The sequence below is a fragment of the Hibiscus syriacus genome, unplaced genomic scaffold (genome assembly GCF_006381635.1).
Source record: "Hibiscus syriacus cultivar Baekdansim isolate YM2019G1 unplaced genomic scaffold, ASM638163v2 tig00008222_pilon, whole genome shotgun sequence".
Taxonomy (NCBI): Eukaryota; Viridiplantae; Streptophyta; class Magnoliopsida; order Malvales; family Malvaceae; genus Hibiscus; species Hibiscus syriacus.
In genome coordinates this window covers 510,416-528,200 of record NW_024062157.1, presented here as the reverse complement: position 1 = coordinate 528,200, position 17,785 = coordinate 510,416, and the positions used below count along the sequence as shown (strand labels likewise).

At 34.1% G+C, this 17,785-nt stretch overlaps 1 protein-coding gene across 5 annotated transcripts; it reads right to left on the bottom strand.

The window, feature by feature from the left end:
- Nucleotides 1–321: 321 nt before the first annotated feature.
- On the bottom strand, nt 322–6,631 carry LOC120202128 (nucleolin 1-like). Of its 5 annotated transcripts, none has more exons than XM_039202603.1 (25): nt 6,516–6,631; nt 6,361–6,406; nt 6,058–6,227; nt 5,662–5,790; nt 5,450–5,560; nt 5,240–5,362; nt 5,030–5,152; nt 4,826–4,948; nt 4,622–4,738; nt 4,428–4,532; nt 4,228–4,326; nt 3,912–4,028; nt 3,721–3,828; nt 3,517–3,621; nt 3,292–3,363; nt 2,811–2,876; nt 2,587–2,715; nt 2,422–2,502; nt 2,228–2,319; nt 2,040–2,157; nt 1,481–1,569; nt 1,273–1,363; nt 1,083–1,174; nt 512–864; nt 322–431 (listed from the first exon to the last, which is right to left on the bottom strand). In XM_039202603.1, the coding sequence occupies exons 1-25, from the start codon at nt 6,546–6,548 to the stop codon at nt 400–402; spliced, it is 2,724 nt and encodes a 907-aa protein (XP_039058534.1). In that variant the 5' UTR covers nt 6,549–6,631; the 3' UTR covers nt 322–399. The 5 variants fall into 5 exon arrangements, with proteins under 5 accessions (XP_039058534.1, XP_039058536.1, XP_039058535.1 ...); XM_039202605.1 differs by having other exon boundaries at nt 3,517–3,618; XM_039202604.1 differs by having other exon boundaries at nt 4,428–4,529.
- Nucleotides 6,632–17,785: the final 11,154 nt, after the last annotated feature.

The following is a 17,785-nucleotide window of genomic DNA, read 5'->3' as shown; positions in this document are numbered from 1 at the left end:
TAAGAAAAAAATAGATTCGATCAACAATTAAAGAAATTTTTGATTAATTCAATTAATAAAAATCTATCGATCAATGACCGAATCACCTGTTCAAACACCCCTATCCTTAAATGCTTCCTTGCATTAATCTTCTTATAATTTGATCCCTTACAGTCTCTTCTTAAATAGATGTTCGTCTACTTTTTTATAATCGTTACATCAATGCATTATAATAATCGGTTAAAGGATAATTTATTCTTTGGATTTCGAGATTCATTTGGATGTAAAATAACAAAAATTTAATTGATTCTTTTAAAATAATTCGAGGAAGATTTTATAATAATAATAATAATAATCTATCACAAAAGCAATTACTACAACATAAGCAACCAAGGGAAAAATGGGGGTGTGCTCTATTCATTAATCGTCATCTGTGAAAGTAGTCTTCTTCCCTGCAGCATAATAAATAAATTTAAACCCATATTTACCTCAAGGATTTAATGTAAGCAAAGCAAGTAGTAACGATTGATACCTGTGCCAGCAGCAGCAAGGTTTGGTTTATTAGGTGTTCCACGTCCTCTGCCGCCGCCGCCACCACCACCAAATTGACCACCCCCACGTCTTCCACCACGCCCACCTCCATCTCTTCCACCACTCATGCCACCACCGTCCCTTCCCCCACTCCATCCACCACGGCCACCGCCACCGTCCCTTCCTCCACTCCTATCACCACCTCTGCCACCTCTTCCGCTGCCAGGACCATCACGGAATTCACCTCTTGGCTTTGCCTCTTCCACAGACAAGGAATGCTTTTTAAGTACAGATCCATCAAGTTCTAGGGCTTTGTTGAAACTATCACCATCGGTGAAATCCAAATAAGCATAACTGCAAAGCATTGTATATTATCAGATACGCTGTTCAACTTCAACATACGGTAAATGACTACGGTCTACTTGGCTATTTCTCTGGCATTATGCTAAAAGCACCAGGTTTAAGCTTCTTATCTACAATCTTGGGAGAAGGATTCATCTCATATATAAATGTGTATCACTAAAGAAGAGGACAAAGAAATAAAAACAATAGAAAACGGGAATTTAACAAACCCTCTCACGGCACCAGATTCCCAATCCACAGGTATTGCCACCCTAGAAATCTCTCCACAGGAACCAAAGTGCTCCTCCAAGGATTTCTTAGCCTGCGAATGTGTTGGACATGGAAGATACACAAATTTAAAACACAGTGGAGGATGAGTACAGGGCAACAAAAGCTAGTTATTTAAAACAAACCACTCACCTCATCCTGGCCAAGAGATTGATCAAATCCTCTAACAAATACTGTCTGAGCCTGACCTCTTCCCCCTTTATGGAACGAGTTGTTCCGATTGCTGAAATAGGCAGTGCCAGAAGAAGTTGAATAAATCGATGCAATACATGGCAATGTCAAGATGGGGGCTTTCATAATTTAAATATGGTTTCACATATGGTGATATTGAAAAAATTACCTGCTATGTGCTGTAAATGCACCCCTTTCACGGGCCAAATCAAGTCTAAGAGAACGATTCATTAAATATTCACCGTTCAATTCTAGAGCCTACAATGCAAGATGGTGTTAGCCAATGTAGATTTACAATTAACCTAAAAGAAAAGAAGTATGAGAGCAATACATTTGCAATACACGTCAAGACTTTTTTTTAATGTGTTTTTAAACAGGTTCGGTTTCATAAAATATGAAACCATTCATAGAATATTTTAATTCGAATCATCATTTGCTGGACTTACAATTTGACAAAATCATACAAATTCTACAAAAATATAAACATATTTGGTATTGAACTTTCCTTGGCATGAAACATTTTATAGAATGAACACAAGACTAACAGATTTCAATACTAAATTTCAGCAGTTTATTCTTCATTTGAAATTAGTAGTTCATTAAAGACCTTATACTAATAAATATTGACAAATCTATTTTCATACAAACAGTTAACACAAAGACTTAACTGATTAATTGCAGAAAACATTAGTTTAGCTTATGAATCAGACATTGATACAGAAACTTACTTTCTGTGCACCCTCTGCGGTAGCGAATTCAACATGTCCATACCCCTTAAAATTCCCTTCAAAATCAGTAGATAAACGTACATCCACAACCTCACCAGCATCTTTAAAAAAATTCCTTCTGTAGGATAACAATGATCAGATGAAATAAAACAAAAATTCAATTAAAGGACTGGAGAACCTGAACGTACACATCATCTTGTTCTACTTGAAAAGGTAAGTTTCCAACAAACAGTGTCTTTGAACCTGTGGATTGAACTTGAGGAGTTGTGGGGGCTTGGAGCTGAAAAAAGAATCTCGTTAGATTTCCACCTGATTGACCAAATGAGGCAAAGAAGCAATCGGGATAAGATCTGGAAGAAACTGGAATGGAATTGGCACTTACAGCTTTCTTTCCAGACTTTAAATCCTGCTGCTTGGTAATTTTCTGTGGTGTTGCAGCATCCACCATTTCTACATCTGTGTCCTGGTTCCAATATACAACATTTCATTAGGCAATCATCACAAACTTCCAAAAGTATAAAGAAAAAACAGATTCCAATGTTCCAACCTTTTTCTTTGGAGTTTCTTCTTCATCACTTTCCTCATCATCGGATGATTCTTCAGATTCCTCGTCTTCACTACTGCTTACTTTTTTAACAACCTTGGCAACCTTACCACCATCTGAAGAAACCTTAGACTGCAGCTTACAGAATTAGAAAATTCAGTAAACCGATAGTATATCAATGATAAAAGAAAAATCTAGTGGAACATAGATGATCAATAAAATTTGACCTTTTTAGCTGGAGGTGCTTCATCCTCACTTTCGTCAGAGCTATCATTTTCGCTATCATTGCTTTCCTGCAATGTTAGAAGGAAGGTTAGGAAGAACCATGATAATATTTTGGTCACAGTACAAACAATGTTGGAAGATTCCTAAGTGATATTGACAGATTTAAATCCCTGAATCAATTAAACCATTCGATAAATTAGAGTTGCTGAGCAAATCTCAGGAAATCATAGCTGGCATACTTGACTAAATAAAGAAGACCAACCCAAAATTCAAGGAAAGGATAGGAGCATTGTCCTCCCTTATCAATATTCAGCAAATACCAAAACAGATGTCTGATTAATGCACACAACAATACAAATACAAGCCCATCAAATAAAGTTAAAAATTCATCAAGGAAAAAAAAATATCCAAGCAGGTATACATAATATCAGAACTTGTACGAATGCAGGACAGTAACTACATGTAAAAACTGTAAGAAGCAACCTCTTTTGATTTTTTTGTCCCATCTGTGGGGAGTGGCCTTTTTGCAGCAACAGAAGCTTTGTTTGTAGGAGCCTGTAGTATCATATTAATGCACAGCCAAATTATAGCACGAAATGGAACACAAACACACTAGTCCTTAGGAAAAAAATTGTTGATTCCTCATACTCAGAATTTGATTAGAAAGGGACAAGCCACCAAACTAAATAACACAGGGTTACCAATTACCTCTTCCTCGGAGGAATCGGTATCTTCAGAGCTTTCAGATGAATCTTCTTTCTTTGAAGTTTTCACAGTATCAGGTTTCTTACTATCCTTTTCCTCAACTTTCTGCTAATATTTATTCATGAACAATAAGAACAAAAAGTAAACAACCATGACCGACCTGAGACTGATATATATACTAACAAATTCATAAGTTAAAGAACAAACCACTACTTCCTCAGAATCACTATCATCAGAGGAGCTATTACTGGAATCCTCAATTTTCTTAAGGGTGGGAGCAGAAGTTTTCTTCACAGAAATTGCTTTCTTTGCATCCTATTGCAGGCAACAGAATGAATAAAATAGGCTGCAGAAACCAAATAAATAAAGCATGGAACTTCATGAATGAGACATCACACCTCTTCATCAGAATCCTCCTCAGAGCTGCTATCACTGGATGCAGTTTTATCCTTTGCAATCAGTGAAGGTACATTCTTCGCAGAAGAAGCTGGTATAGTAGCTTTGCAAGGAGGTTCCTATACAAGTAGTAGTAGTGAAATTACAAAATAAAAATATATAATTCAATCACAATTAAAAGGTAGGTTTCATAAGGACATCAAAGTCTAATAAACACCAAAATTTAACATAATTCCAAGACACGTTTGCATGGCTAGAAAACTTTGCAAGATATTCCAAATATCCATTTATATTAACATTGCAGGCAACACTACTCACATCCTCCTCCTCTGACGAGCTATCACTTTCTGAACTTTCACTTGGCACATTTTTTGCAACAATAGCAGGTCCTTTCTTAGAGGTAGGTTTTGTTTTGTCCTGTATATGCAAAAGGAAAAACCTCACATTAACAAATTATAATACAAATAGTCACCCAATCGAATTAAAAAGCAAATATCATTCAACAATACAGAACTTACTTCATTTTCATCTGAAGAATCCGAACTGCTGGAGGGCTTGCCTTTCTTAACAGATGCAGAGTCATTTTTAACAGCTGTCGCTATCTTTGTTTTTGCAGCAGGTCCCTAAACCAAAATTCAACAACAAAAGATAAAAAATCAAGACTTTGCATAGAAATTCTTGTGTTCTATCAAGCATTAGCCTCAATACTCACATCATCCTCACTGGAATCATCATCAGAAGAGTCTGAACTGCTTTCAGCTTTTACCGGCTTAGTAGCTGGAACAGAGCTATGTTTAGCTACAGGTTTTTTATTCTGAGCAGGGGCTTCCTGGATTTTTTACATACAAAAATAAGCATGAAATATAACATTTAAGTCCAACCATGCAAATGTTACGAGCATGGGCATAGTACTCACTTCTTCCGAGGATGACCCTTCCTCACTACTAGACTCAGAATCATCATCAGCTTTCACTTTCTTAGCAGCTAAAGTAGAGTCATTTTTGGCAACTACTGGTTTTTTATTCTGAGCAGGAGCTTCCTGGAATAAACAAAAACTTAATAATCATACAAAAGAAAATTTCCCACCATGCTAATACTATAACCATAGGATAATACTCACTTCGTCGGAGGATGAATCATCTTCACTACTAGAATCAGAACTGCTATCAGCTTTCACTGTCTTAGCAGCTGGAACAGAGACACTTTTTGCAACTAAAGGGTTTTTATTCTGGGCAGTAGGTTCCTGTAATAAACAAAAACTTGATCATTAACAATCATACAAGAGTATTTCTAATCATGCTAGTAGTACAACCATGAGCATAATACTCACTTCGTCGGAGGATGAATCTTCCTCACTACTAGACTCGGAACTTTTATCAGGTTTAACAGTCTTAGGAGCAAGAACAGAGGCATTTTTAGCAACTGCGGCTTTTTTATTTTGAGCAGGAGCTTCCTGGAATAAAACAAAAAATTAGCCAATAATAGTACGAAAGAATAGGTCCAATCATGTTAAATTTATAAGCATCAGCAGAATACTCACTTCATCGGAGGATGAATCTTCCTCACTACTAGACTCGGAACCGCTATCAGCTTTCACTGTCTTAGCAGAATTTTTAGCAACTACAGCTTTTTTATTCTGAGCTGGAGCTTCCTGGAATTAAGAGGAAAATAATTGAACATTAAAAATCAATCAATCAATCATAAAAAAGAATATGTACAGCCATGATAATGTTACAAGCAGGAGCATAATACTTCATCAGAGGATGAATCTTCCTCGCTACTAGACTCAGAAGAACCAGAACTGGTAGCTTTTTTCACTTTCTTTGCAGGTACAGAGCCGTTCTTGGCAATAGCTGGCTGCTTTTTCGGAGGCACAGGTTCCTGAACCAGAAAAGAAAAATGACATTAAATAGGCGAAGCAGATGCAGATATGTCTTCATGTGCTTCATTTTAGAATCCTATGAACGTGCTACTAATAGAAGGAAGAGAATTAGGAACCAATTGTCAGAAAAGCATATAAATAAGTTAAAGCGGAAAGTGATAAAATAATGTAAAAGCATGATATGAAAAGTGAACAAACAGCATAATCAATAACAACGGCAACAAATGTAAAAACATAAGTAAATGGGAGAGTGATCCTGGGCATACATCTTCAGTATCTGAAGTGTCATCGGAAGAACTACTAGTTTCGTCTTTCTCCTTCCTTTGGGTCTTTGCTTCAACTTTCTTCTTTACAACAGATTGTTCGACGCCATCGTTCTTCTTCTGCTTTTTCACAACCACTTGTTTTTCAAGAGTTCCTTTAGCTTCTCTCTTGCCTATATAGTCATCATCAAAATATAAAATCATAAACAAGAAGCTTCCGGGGCACGAAAATCAATCAGAAAATCTTGATCCTTTATCACAGATGCCAAAAAATCCAAAATTCAAAATCAAAACGCAAATAAATACCTTTCTTCTCCGAATTAGGAGCAGCTACGGCAGGTGCTACTTCAACCTATTAAAGAAAAAGAAAAAACACAAAATTAAACCAAAACTAAAATTCATAAAAAAAGGACGAAACGAACTGGAGAAATTATTTTAGAAAGATGAAAGAAGAGGCCTACTTTGGGGGTTGATTTCTTGCTTGATTTCCCCATTGTTGGAAGAAAGAGACTATAAACGGAAATTTAGATCGTTTTTATTTTGATTTCTAGATTGTTAGAGAGAAAACAACAGGCTCTGAGAAAAGTATAAAACTCTATTTAAGTGTAAACTATATAAATGAATAGTTTTTTTTTATTTTGACTATTATATTTAAATTTTTGTTAATCAGGTCATCTAACTATTTAAATGCATTCAATTAGATCATTTGTCGTTAATATTTAATGGAAGTACCGACTAACAGTTAATAAAATTGGTATAATTAAACATTCGACTCTCCATATTTATACATTCTATCAATTTAGTCATAAATTTAATTCAATTAAATAAATTTAATTTTCAATTAGGTGGTGATACATGTCGTGATTGGAGAAAATTTTTTAATTTTAATTTATTTAATTTAATATTTTACCCTCCAATGTCACCAACTAAATAAAGGGAAAATGAGTTGGTGAAAGAAAAGCTATTAGTGACTAGAGATTTGAGGGACAAGCGGAACATCGATTGGAGGTATTCTACAACAAAAATTATATGGCATTACCAAATTTTGTTCGGGTCTAATTGTTAGGGCTGGATCCAAACCCAAACTCAGAAACTAAGACCCGTTTACCTCGAAAATCACAAAAACCCAAATTAGCCCGGATCTGGTCAAAAACCCGAGTCAAACTCGTCCAACGTCTCCCCCACGTATCTAAACCATTTTAACAACCCCGAAAATCTAGCAAGAATCCCTGAATATCTGGCCGGCGCAACCTCCCAACGACTATATTTTTACCTTTATAAATCATAAGCATTGAAACAGGAAAGAGGAGGAGAGGGTGACAGCCGGGGGGCTTCAACAACTACACAGTGATAAATCACAGGGAGAGGTACAACGAGACAAAAAGCAATAGAGATATTGAAGAGTGGAGGCCATGGCCTCTCAGCCACAGCTCGAAATCATCGAGCTACACAACCTTGCACCACCACTAACCATCGATTCAATCACACAACCATAGCGTCATTATCACAACCGTTTGGCCCCATGTACAGCAACCATTGCTAACCTTTTGTCACTTAGCCAATGCCCAAAGCCCTTACCACTATTGTCATCAAACTACTGCTCGTCGTCAAAGCCAATCTAAACTAATCCAAACCCATAGATGAGTGAAACTCAAGACTTCAGTTATCTTCGACCTCATTCACCTTATCCGAATAATACCCACTGGCTAATCTATTTGGATTCCATCCGAGAGCTTACCAGTACACCCATAGCTCCACTAGCGCACCAAAGAGCTCACCACGACATCCACAAGTCAGTTGATTATCGACCCCATCATAGCCCCTAAACCAAATCCATTAACGACAGTCATTCGACATCGTCAACGCAACACTAATCCGCAACTTGTGAGAAGAAAATCGGAGAGTAAAATAAAAGGGCAAGTTAAATCGAAAAGGCAACATACTTCGACTGTGGCTCGATCCAACGATTCAATCTCACGGAATCGAAGGAGGTCATGATTTTCACCTTTCTTACTCGTGTTTAAATTTGAAAGCAATGGCAACTGTAAAGGCAAACACTGTTTTTAAAAACCCTTGAAATTGCACTTTATAAGGGCCCATGTTTGCTTGACACGTCTGGTAATGTGTAAGGTAACGTGTTTTTGGATTTTCAGGGATTAATCCTTTCTGAAGTCATGCCATCTTTGAACATTACTTGTTTTGGTCCTATTTGCATGTTTTAATTTCACATGTCTGCTCTGAAAGTCACGATTCAGTTTGATTTGGTCCCTAGATCCGAATGTGTTAATCGACTTGGCCTTAATTTCATAATCAGCTTTAGTTAGGTCCTAATTAAATGTTAATTGATTAATTTGGCTTTAATAATTAGTTGGGTTCAATTTGGTCCTTAATTAATATTTGGCCTAAAACTATCAATTAATTTAATTTGATCCCTACTTTGCAGTTGATTAATAAATTTAAATTTAATTTCTTAATTGATTTTGATTATGTTCATAATTTGAAAATTGATTAATGAATTTTCCCTAGTTTTCAATTAATTCAATTTAATCCATAAATTGAAGATGATTAGTAGATGTGCCTTAAAATTCTTAATTAAGTTTCAAGTTAGACCTTAATTTGAAAATTGATTAATAAATTAGACTTTGATTCTCTTTTAGTTTTTGTGTCTAATCAATTATTATTTTTTATATGTGACAATTAATGATGTGATTCTTTGTGGCAACGGTTTTTTTAAAATTGCATTAAACGAAAATTGGTTTTCGTCTTTTAAAAATTGAGACAATGTGATTTTGTTATGTCGGCTAAAAGAGATAGTGTCCGAAGTAGTTAGATTGCAATCTTTTTAGTTGTATGTACCATGGTGACATCTTTTTTAAATGATGTGGGTCTCCTTTTTAAATGGGTGCAAACATAATTTGTTGCTTCCAAACGATGTCCACTATATTTCTTTAAAATTGCATTCTTACGTGAGGTTAAGATAAAACTAAATTTGTATTCATAATTCTTTTAAAAATGAACATCGTCTATTTTCAAAAGGTACCAATTTTTTGGCGTTGTGGGATGCTCTAACTGTAATACCCTAAACATTGGGTCAGTGACTAAAGTGTAAGGATTTAAAATTTAACGATTTATGCCGCGGTCATCTTTCGGGTGGGCCCGAAATTGAGCTTCGACTTAAATCAAACACGTTAGAGTCGCCACCGATCATTTAAAAAATATTTAGATTTATCGTATACTATCTTACCTGATCTGTGTTTGACCAGAAATATGTCGGATTCGGGAGTCGATTACAGTCAAGGAAAGATAGCACCCTTGAACTGCCCTTTTGGTACCATTTTAATTTGTCGGTTGCCTTAATTGCGAAAATTAAAATTTAAAGATTCGATTCGAATTACTTACCTTTGATCGATTGAAATTATCTCTAAAAAGTTAAAAATGTTAGATTATAAAATAAAATAAATATCAAATAAAAATTAAATTAAAAAATAAAAGAATGAAATATTAAATTTCAGAAAAAAATAATAAAATATAATGAAATGTTAAAAGAGAAAATAAAAATAAAACAAAACAAAACAAAACAAAATAAAATAAAATAAAATAAATAAGTGGGAAAATAAAAAATAAAACAAAACAAAATAAAATAATAATAAATAAAAGAGAAAAATAATAAATAATAGTAGTAAAGATAAAAAGAGATTTTTAAAAGTTGGTTCTTAAAATAAAAGATAAGAATTAAATAAAAGAAAATAATTAAATAAATAATCTAAAGAGATTGAGATAAAGAGAAACTTATAGTGAAAACAATCTCCGACTTCAGCTTTATCTCAAATTTCTCGGATTATCGAAACAGATCTTTACTTCAAAGTTCACGTCGGCTTACAAGGACAATTCTTCGCTGCTGACTCGGATTATGTTGTTTCAACAATAATTGATTCCAATCTCAGTTTCCTCTTAGCAAACAATTTTGCTAAGTGTGTTCTCGGAAAGTCGAATATGCTTCAATAAGCAAACCCTTAATTTTCACGTTTAGAATTGAGCATTCGCTTTATCCTTCAGCTTAAAAGAAAATTAGTTAAGCATGACCAAAGTCATACTTAACATAATTGTTGAAAACAAAATTTAAAAGAAAATAAAGAAGTGTGCGAAAAATAGAGAGAAAGCAAGAGAGAAGAAGGAGATTTTATTCTCAGATGTGTGTGTCTATGGTCCTTCTAGGCTTACCCTAAGAGGGTATTTATAGCCTTCAAATTCCTAAAAACAAGCTAAAGATAATTCCTAAAATAATATATTATTTACTCCAATCGTTGTACTTGTCGAGTGGAGAGGAGTAACCGTCCATAATTGAGTTCCAAGCTCTTAGATTGTAGGATTGAATAAAGTACATCATCTTATTCTTCCAATGTGCATAATTTTCTCCATTGAAGAAGGGTGGCTTGTTGATCGGTTGTGAATCCATAATAGGATATTCTTCAAGATAATAAGCACCGGAGGAAAAAGTTATTTCTTTGTCGGTTGCGTCGGGAATTGGTAGAGCTTCTTCGAGGAGCGTCTTAAGGTTGTTAAACCTTCTTAATGAGTTAGGCTCTGATGCCAATTCTTTGGATTTTAGGAAGCTCGAATCGACAACCGGAATTGCTTACAAAGAGGGTCGGGATCGGTTTTTGTGTTTAGGGAGTAAGGAGATTGAAAGATAAAGAATTGCACATCGATTTAGAGTGGTTCGACTTCTCAACCAAGTCTACATCCACAACCTTAGCTCCTCACCAAGGATTTTCCAATAAATTCACTAATTTGTTCTTTTTTTAGGACAAAGAGTAACCTTACAAACTCCCTAGTTTTTCTGGGATAAACTAGAATTTTTCCCTAGCTTTTACACGGGATTAGCTAGAACCTTTCCCCTTTACAAAATGATAAAAGAAGTAAACAAATAAACCTCTCAAAGGTAAGTGTTTACAAGATTGAGCTCACAAGAACAAAATATTTACAAGAGAAAGATGAAATAAGAATGAAAAACTCTTCTCTTGTGTTTGATTGCTTGGATAATCATTTTCTTTATTCTTCAAGTGTCATCAGCTTGTATTTATAGCTTGAAATGAGTTTGAAGTCGTATATAGCCATTGGGGATGTTTTGGATCCGTTTTAGGATGTTTTTTCTGCTCAAAAAGGCTGCCCACGATAGGGGGTATCGGTACCCCTTCATAGGGCATCGATACTCCTTCATAAAATTCAAATTAAACTAGCCATTGCAGCCAGGGGGTATGGATACCCCTGGGGGGTATCGATACCATGGGTATGGATACCCCCGGGGGGTATCGATACCATGGGTATGGATACCCCTGGGGGTATCGATACCATGGGTATGGATACCCCTGGGGGTATAGATACCCCTAGGGGTATAGATACCATCTGAGCAATCTGGAATTTGAGCCTTCAGGGGGGTATGGATACCCTTGCAGGGGGTATCGGTACCCTATAACATTTTTGCTCAAATTCGAATTTTAATGGACTTTGAATTATTTTTGAAACCTTTTAAAACTTCAATTTAAGTCCAAAAACATTTTGTAAATTCAATTCAAGTCCAAAAACATTTTTCCTTAAATTGTTATATCAAAACATAGTTCAACAATCTCCCCCTTTTTGATATAACAAAACATTTGAAAAATTGTTTTTGGCAAAATTCCCCCTTAATAAATTGTTTAATGAAAAAAATATCAATTGTTAACAATTGTTGGAAAATATATGAAAATGTTAAGCTCCCCCTTTTTCATTAAGAAATTAAATTTTTCAAACCAAACTTCTCCCCCTTTTTGTTATATCAAAAATAATTCAATCTTTGAAGTTCAAAATAACTTTAGAGAGTAAGTGGTAAATTTGACATTTAAAAATCATTTGAAAAATCAAAGCTCCCCCTCAATAAATGCATTCCAATCAAAATTTAGCTTTAAGAACTTGACACTTAAAAAAAATTAAATTTCTACAAAGAATAACAAACATGTTAGTATCACATGAAATTCAATATATCCAAGACTAAAATAATTTATGCAATACCAATTATTGAAATTTGATATCAATACCAATTGTTAAAATTAAGTGCATATGCATAAAGTTTTCTAAAAATGTTATGCATTTTGAAAATTTTGATATCAATTGTTAGAGAGATATCATTTTCATTTAAACCACATGCATAAACATTCAAATTTAGGTCAAAAATTTAAAATTTATAAAATCAAAGTATTTGAAAAGTTGATATCAATTGTTAGAGAGATATCATTTGCTTTTAAAATCAATTTTGACCAAAATTCATTATGATGAACTAAAAATTATGAAAAATCATTAAAACTTTAAAATTGTTCATCATACCAATTGTTTTCAACATACATGAGATTAAAACAAAACATAATCATTCAATATCAAAACTCATGCATGCTTAAAATTAAATGAGCAACCAAATAACCAAAATTAAAAGCATTAAGCTTAGAGGTTACCCATTCCTTTTTCATGTGTGACTAGAGCATCTTGATTTAGTCATCTTCATCACAATTGCTCCCACACACCTACAAGAGACATTTAAGTAGACTTTGGTATCCAAATTGATTTGGATCCTTGAACATTAGTTTCTATGCCCCTTGTTCCCTTCGGAACCCATACTTGCCTAATTTTAAAACATTTTCCTTTCTTCAAAGGACAAGTATGTTCCTTATGACCATGAAAATGACAATGTGATCATTTTGTCATTTCTAAACATAATAGGTTGTTTTTAGAAATTAATTCTTTTTCTTTTGTTAAGCTTTCAAGATTAACTTCTAACTCAAAATTTTTCTTTTCTAAATCATTTATTTTGATTTTTGAAAGCTCTAAATCATTTTTCAAAATTTCATTTTGATTTTCAAAATCAACTCTAGCTTTCAAAATCGATTTATTTTCAATTTTGAGTTTTGAAATTAATTTCGTATATTTGGAATTCATGGTCTCAAATCCCAAATTCAACCTATTATAAACATCTTGTAACTCATCAAAAGTAAATGAATTAAATTCATTTGAGTTAGAAGATACCTCGAATTCTTCTTGAGTGACCATGAGACATAGGTTGACTACTTCATCTTCATCATTGGAATTATCTTCATCGCTCCATGATGCAACAAATGCCTTTTTCCTTTTTTTCTTTAGAAGTGGACATTCATACTTGACATGCCCTTATTTGACAATTGAAGCACACCTGGGGACTCTTCTTGTTGGTTGATTCATGCTTTACTTCCTTGGAAGTCATAAATCTCTTTAACTCTTTTAAGAGCTTGACCATCTCATCTTCTTGTTCATCATCGTCTTCATCCACCTCATCACTTGAATCTTGATAACTTTCATTGGTGGATTTGAAGGCAATGCATACCTCTTCCTCATTCTTCTTCTTCTTGTTTTTATTCTCTTCCCTTTCTTCATCTTCCTTCACCATCATCTCATGAGTGAGAAGGGAACCAATTAGCTCGTCGAGAGTAAGAGACTTTAGGTTTCTTGCTTCGATAATGGCCGTCTTCTTCGATTGTCACTCCTTGGGAAGAGAGTAGATCATCTTCCTCACAAGCTTCTCATTAGGGATTACTTCTCCATATCCCTTGAGACAGTTGACAATCATAAAAAATCTATCCGTCATAGCTTTGATGTCTTCATCGGGTTTCATCTTGAAGTTCTCGTAGAAGTTGAGAAGACTTTTCTTTGATTCCCTCACTTCGTTGGTTTTTTCATAAGTGACTTGGAGCTTATCCCAAATCTCTTTGGCACTAGAACAAGATGAGATTCTTCCATATTCATTTGGGCCTAAAGCACATAATAGAATATGTATAGCCTTAGAATTAAGCTGGAAAATTTTCTGCTCTTCTTTACTCCAATCGTTGTACTTACCGGGTGGAGAGGAGTAACCGTCCATGATTGAGTTCCAAGCTCCTAGATTGTAGGATTGAATAAAGTACAACATCTTATTCTTCCAATGTGCATAATTTTCTCCATTGAAGAAGGGTGGCTTGTTGACCGGTTGTGAATCCATAATAGGATATTCTTCAAGATAATAAGAACCGGAGGAAAAAGTCATTTCTTTGTCGGTTGCGTCGGGAATTGATAGAGCTTCTTCAAGGATCGTCTCAAGGTGGTTAAACCTTCTAAATGAGTTAGGCTCTGATGCCAATTCTTGGGATTTTAGGAAGCTCGAATTGACAACCAGAATTGCTTGTAAAGAGGGTCGGGATCGGTTTTTGTGTTTAGGGAGTAAGGATATTGAAAGATAGAGAATTGCACAGTGATTTAGAGTGGTTCTACTTCTCAACCAAGTCTATATCCACTACCTTAGCTCCTCACCAAGGATTTTTCAAAAAATTCACTAATTTGTTCTTTGTTTTGAGGACAAAGAGTAACCTTACAAACTCCCTAGTTTTTCCGGGATAAACTAGAATCTTTCCCTTGCTTTTACACGGGATTAGCTAGAACCTTTCCCCTTTACAAAATGATAAAAGAAGTAAACAAATAAACCTCTCAAAGGTAGGTGTTTACAAGATTGAGCTCACAAGAATAAAATATTTACAAGACAAAGATGAAATAAGAATGAAAAACTCTTCTCTTGTGTTTGATTGCTTGGATAGTTGTTCTCTTTATTCTTCAAGTGTCCTTAGCTTGTATTTATAGCTTGAAATGAGCTTGAAGTCGTATATAGCCATTGGGGATGTTTTGGAGTCGTTTGAGGATGATTTTTCTGCTAAAAAAGGTTGCCCACGATAGGGGGTATCGGTACCCCTTCATAGGGTATTGATACTCCTTCATAAAATTCAAATTAAACTAGCCGTTGCAGCCAGGGGGTATGGATACCCCTGGGGGTATCGATACCATGGGTATGGATACCCCTGGGGGGTATAAATACCATCTGAGCAATCTGGAATTTGAGCCTTCAGGGGGGGTAAGGATACCCGTGCAGGGGGTATCGGTACCCTATAACAGTTTTGCTCAAATTCGAATTTTAATGGACTTTGAATTATTTTTGAAACCTTTTAAAACTTCAATTTAAGTCCAAAAACATTTTGTAAATTCAATTCAAGTCCAAAAACATTTTGCCTTAAATTGTTATATCAAAACATAGTTTAACAAACTCCATTTTCAAGGTGAGTAATTTTTGAAGTTGAATGTTTCTTGAATTTTTAAATTGGTTTTGAGTCTTTGGGTGGTATAAAAGCTTAAGAAAGCTTAAAGATAATTAGAAGCTATGGGATTGATGAGTTAATGGTGAAATTGGTAAAATGGGTTTTTAAGGAGTTGATGAAAATTGAGTAGTTTTTGAATTTTATAGGTATAATTGACTTGTCAAAGGTCTGAATAAGATATTTTAAGTATTAGAAAGGATTGCAAATATGTTTGAAGAATGTGTGTGATTTTTGGTTTAAGTGTTCTAGTGAAAATTTTGGATATTAAAGGGGATTTGGATATAAGTTGGTTGTGATAAGTGTTAGTAAGTTTAAGGATTTGATGGGACTTAGAAGTATGAAATTTAAGTGATTTTTGGGTAAAATTCAAAGTGAAATGAGTAAATTCTGGGCAGGGGTATTGGTACTGGAAGAACAATATCGATACCATATAAATCGGATGAACAAAATCGATACTGAAGGGGTAGTATTGATACTTGGGGTATCGATACCAATAGTAGGGTATCAATACTATAATAGAATAAGGAATTCCATAATGCAATTTGGGTATCGATACTGAAGCAGGTATCAGTACCATAAAAGGGAAGTATTAGTACTGGGTGTAGAGTATCAATACTGTTCAACTTAAAATTATGAATTAGGTGTTTTATTTAGTTTATATAAATCTTGATTGGTTATTAATTATTTGAGCTCTGGTATTCATTTTGGTCATGTTAACGTGTAGATTTCGATCGAAAGCAAGTACCGAACGACTCGAAGTAGTAAAGAGATTTAGTGAAAGTGAAAAGGAATTTTGCTTAAGGCTTAGGTGAGGCAAATGTGAGTGCAATTTGCTTATTTTATATTCGATATGAGGACGGCTTGCGATGAGCCAACCTCAAAGGTTTTCGGTCGAAAACAAATTTTTATTATTTTTTGAAATGTATTTATAATGTTTTGATTTCATTGTTATATGTATATGTGTTCTATGTGAATGAATGTTGGAATAATGCTATGTGAATACTTATATGGTTAAAGCCCAAAGTATGTGCTATGAGAATTAGAGGTATAATTGGCATGTCAAGAGTTGAGGGTTCTATGCGGTCATTTAGGACAATTCTATATGGTCCTTGGGGACAATTCTATGTGGTCATTCGGGACAATTCTACGCGGTCCTTCGGGACAAATCTATGTGGCACTTCGGTGTGTATTCTACGTGGCACTTCGGTACAAATTCTACGTGGCAGTTTTGACTGCAATTACAATGCATAACCTCAAAGTACTCACATACCTTGAGTTCCCAGTGATATGCGTTGGGCTAATTAAACAAATTGATATGGATTGAAAAGTGCATAACAGTATATAATATATATGAAATGTATCATGTTTTCCGTATTAAATGTTTTCTCTGAAATGTTTAAGCAAGTATTTTAATATTTTATTATACTCATTTATGCCTCACTAAGTCAAAGACTTAGCGTGTGTGTGTTTTCACATGTAGGTTCAAAGAGGACAGAAGAGTAAAGCTAGGTCGGGACATCATATCTTTGGAGAAGATCATATCATATTGATTTGAGGAGTTGGTGGTTTTGTTGTTTTGAAATTTTGTTGGCATGTATTATAAATATTTAAATCGCAAATGCTCTAATCTGTTTTGTAACTATACTATTTAGAGTTTATGAAAATATATTAAGCATTTATTTTTATCGTGAAATATTAATTTTGATAGTAACTTGTTTTATTGAGGGCTTCGCCACTAAAAATAAAGATAAAAAGTCAAATTTTAATCGGATTTTCGATGAGTCAAAGCGTTGAAAAATTAATGTGACACATTATATTCGTATCCGGGTCGGGTACGGGTTGGGGTGTCGCACTAACCTTCCCTACACATAATCGACTCCCAAACTTATTTTAATCTGATTTTAAATGCAGACCCAATTTAAAGGTATTTGGTCGTACCTAATCCAAAACGATCGATGATGACTCCCATTTTGAAAAAAAAAAAAAATCTTTGCCATGACTATTACGCGCGGAGGAAGTATCGACACACCAGGAAAAATCAGATCGGTTGGGGATTTGGGACTTTTGAACGTATGCAACTGGTTTAGAGTGTGGATCGTTTTATATAATTGTTTTACATTCGAATGTTAAATGAATCATTAATTTAACTCATAAATAAAAATTATTATTTAAAATTTGTAATCAAATAAGTTTTTATAATTACAGTTATTATTAATTATATTAAAAATTATTAAGTTTATTAGTGTGGCAACATATGATTAATTAGTTTTTTATTACAAAGCATTAAAATTAAAAAACTTATAGAAATATTAAAAAATAAAACTTATTTATGTTATATATAGTTTGAATACTTATAAAATATAATTTTTTGAAATTAACACGAGAAAAACGAGAATTTTGTGTCGCTTTTTCAATATGAAGTGTATAAAGAGACTTCTATAACCTTTATATTTATAATCATAATTACTAGATATAATATGTAACTTTAATAATTGTTTTTTTCCTCAAAACTTAGTTTTCAGTCTTTGGTGTACTATTTATCTCTTTTTTTT

Excerpts from the sequence above, each read along its gene's own strand:
- LOC120202128 (XM_039202603.1), bottom strand. The coding sequence starts at position 6,548 with ATGGGGAAATCAAGCAAGAAATCAACCCCCAAA. Across the intron at positions 6,407-6,515 it reads GCAAGAAATCAACCCCCAAA|GTTGAAGTAGCACCTGCCGT; the intron begins GTAGGCCTCTTC and ends TTTCTTTAATAG. Across the intron at positions 1,570-2,039 it reads CCGCAGAGGGTGCACAGAAA|GCTCTAGAATTGAACGGTGA; the intron begins GTAAGTTTCTGT and ends CTTGCATTGTAG.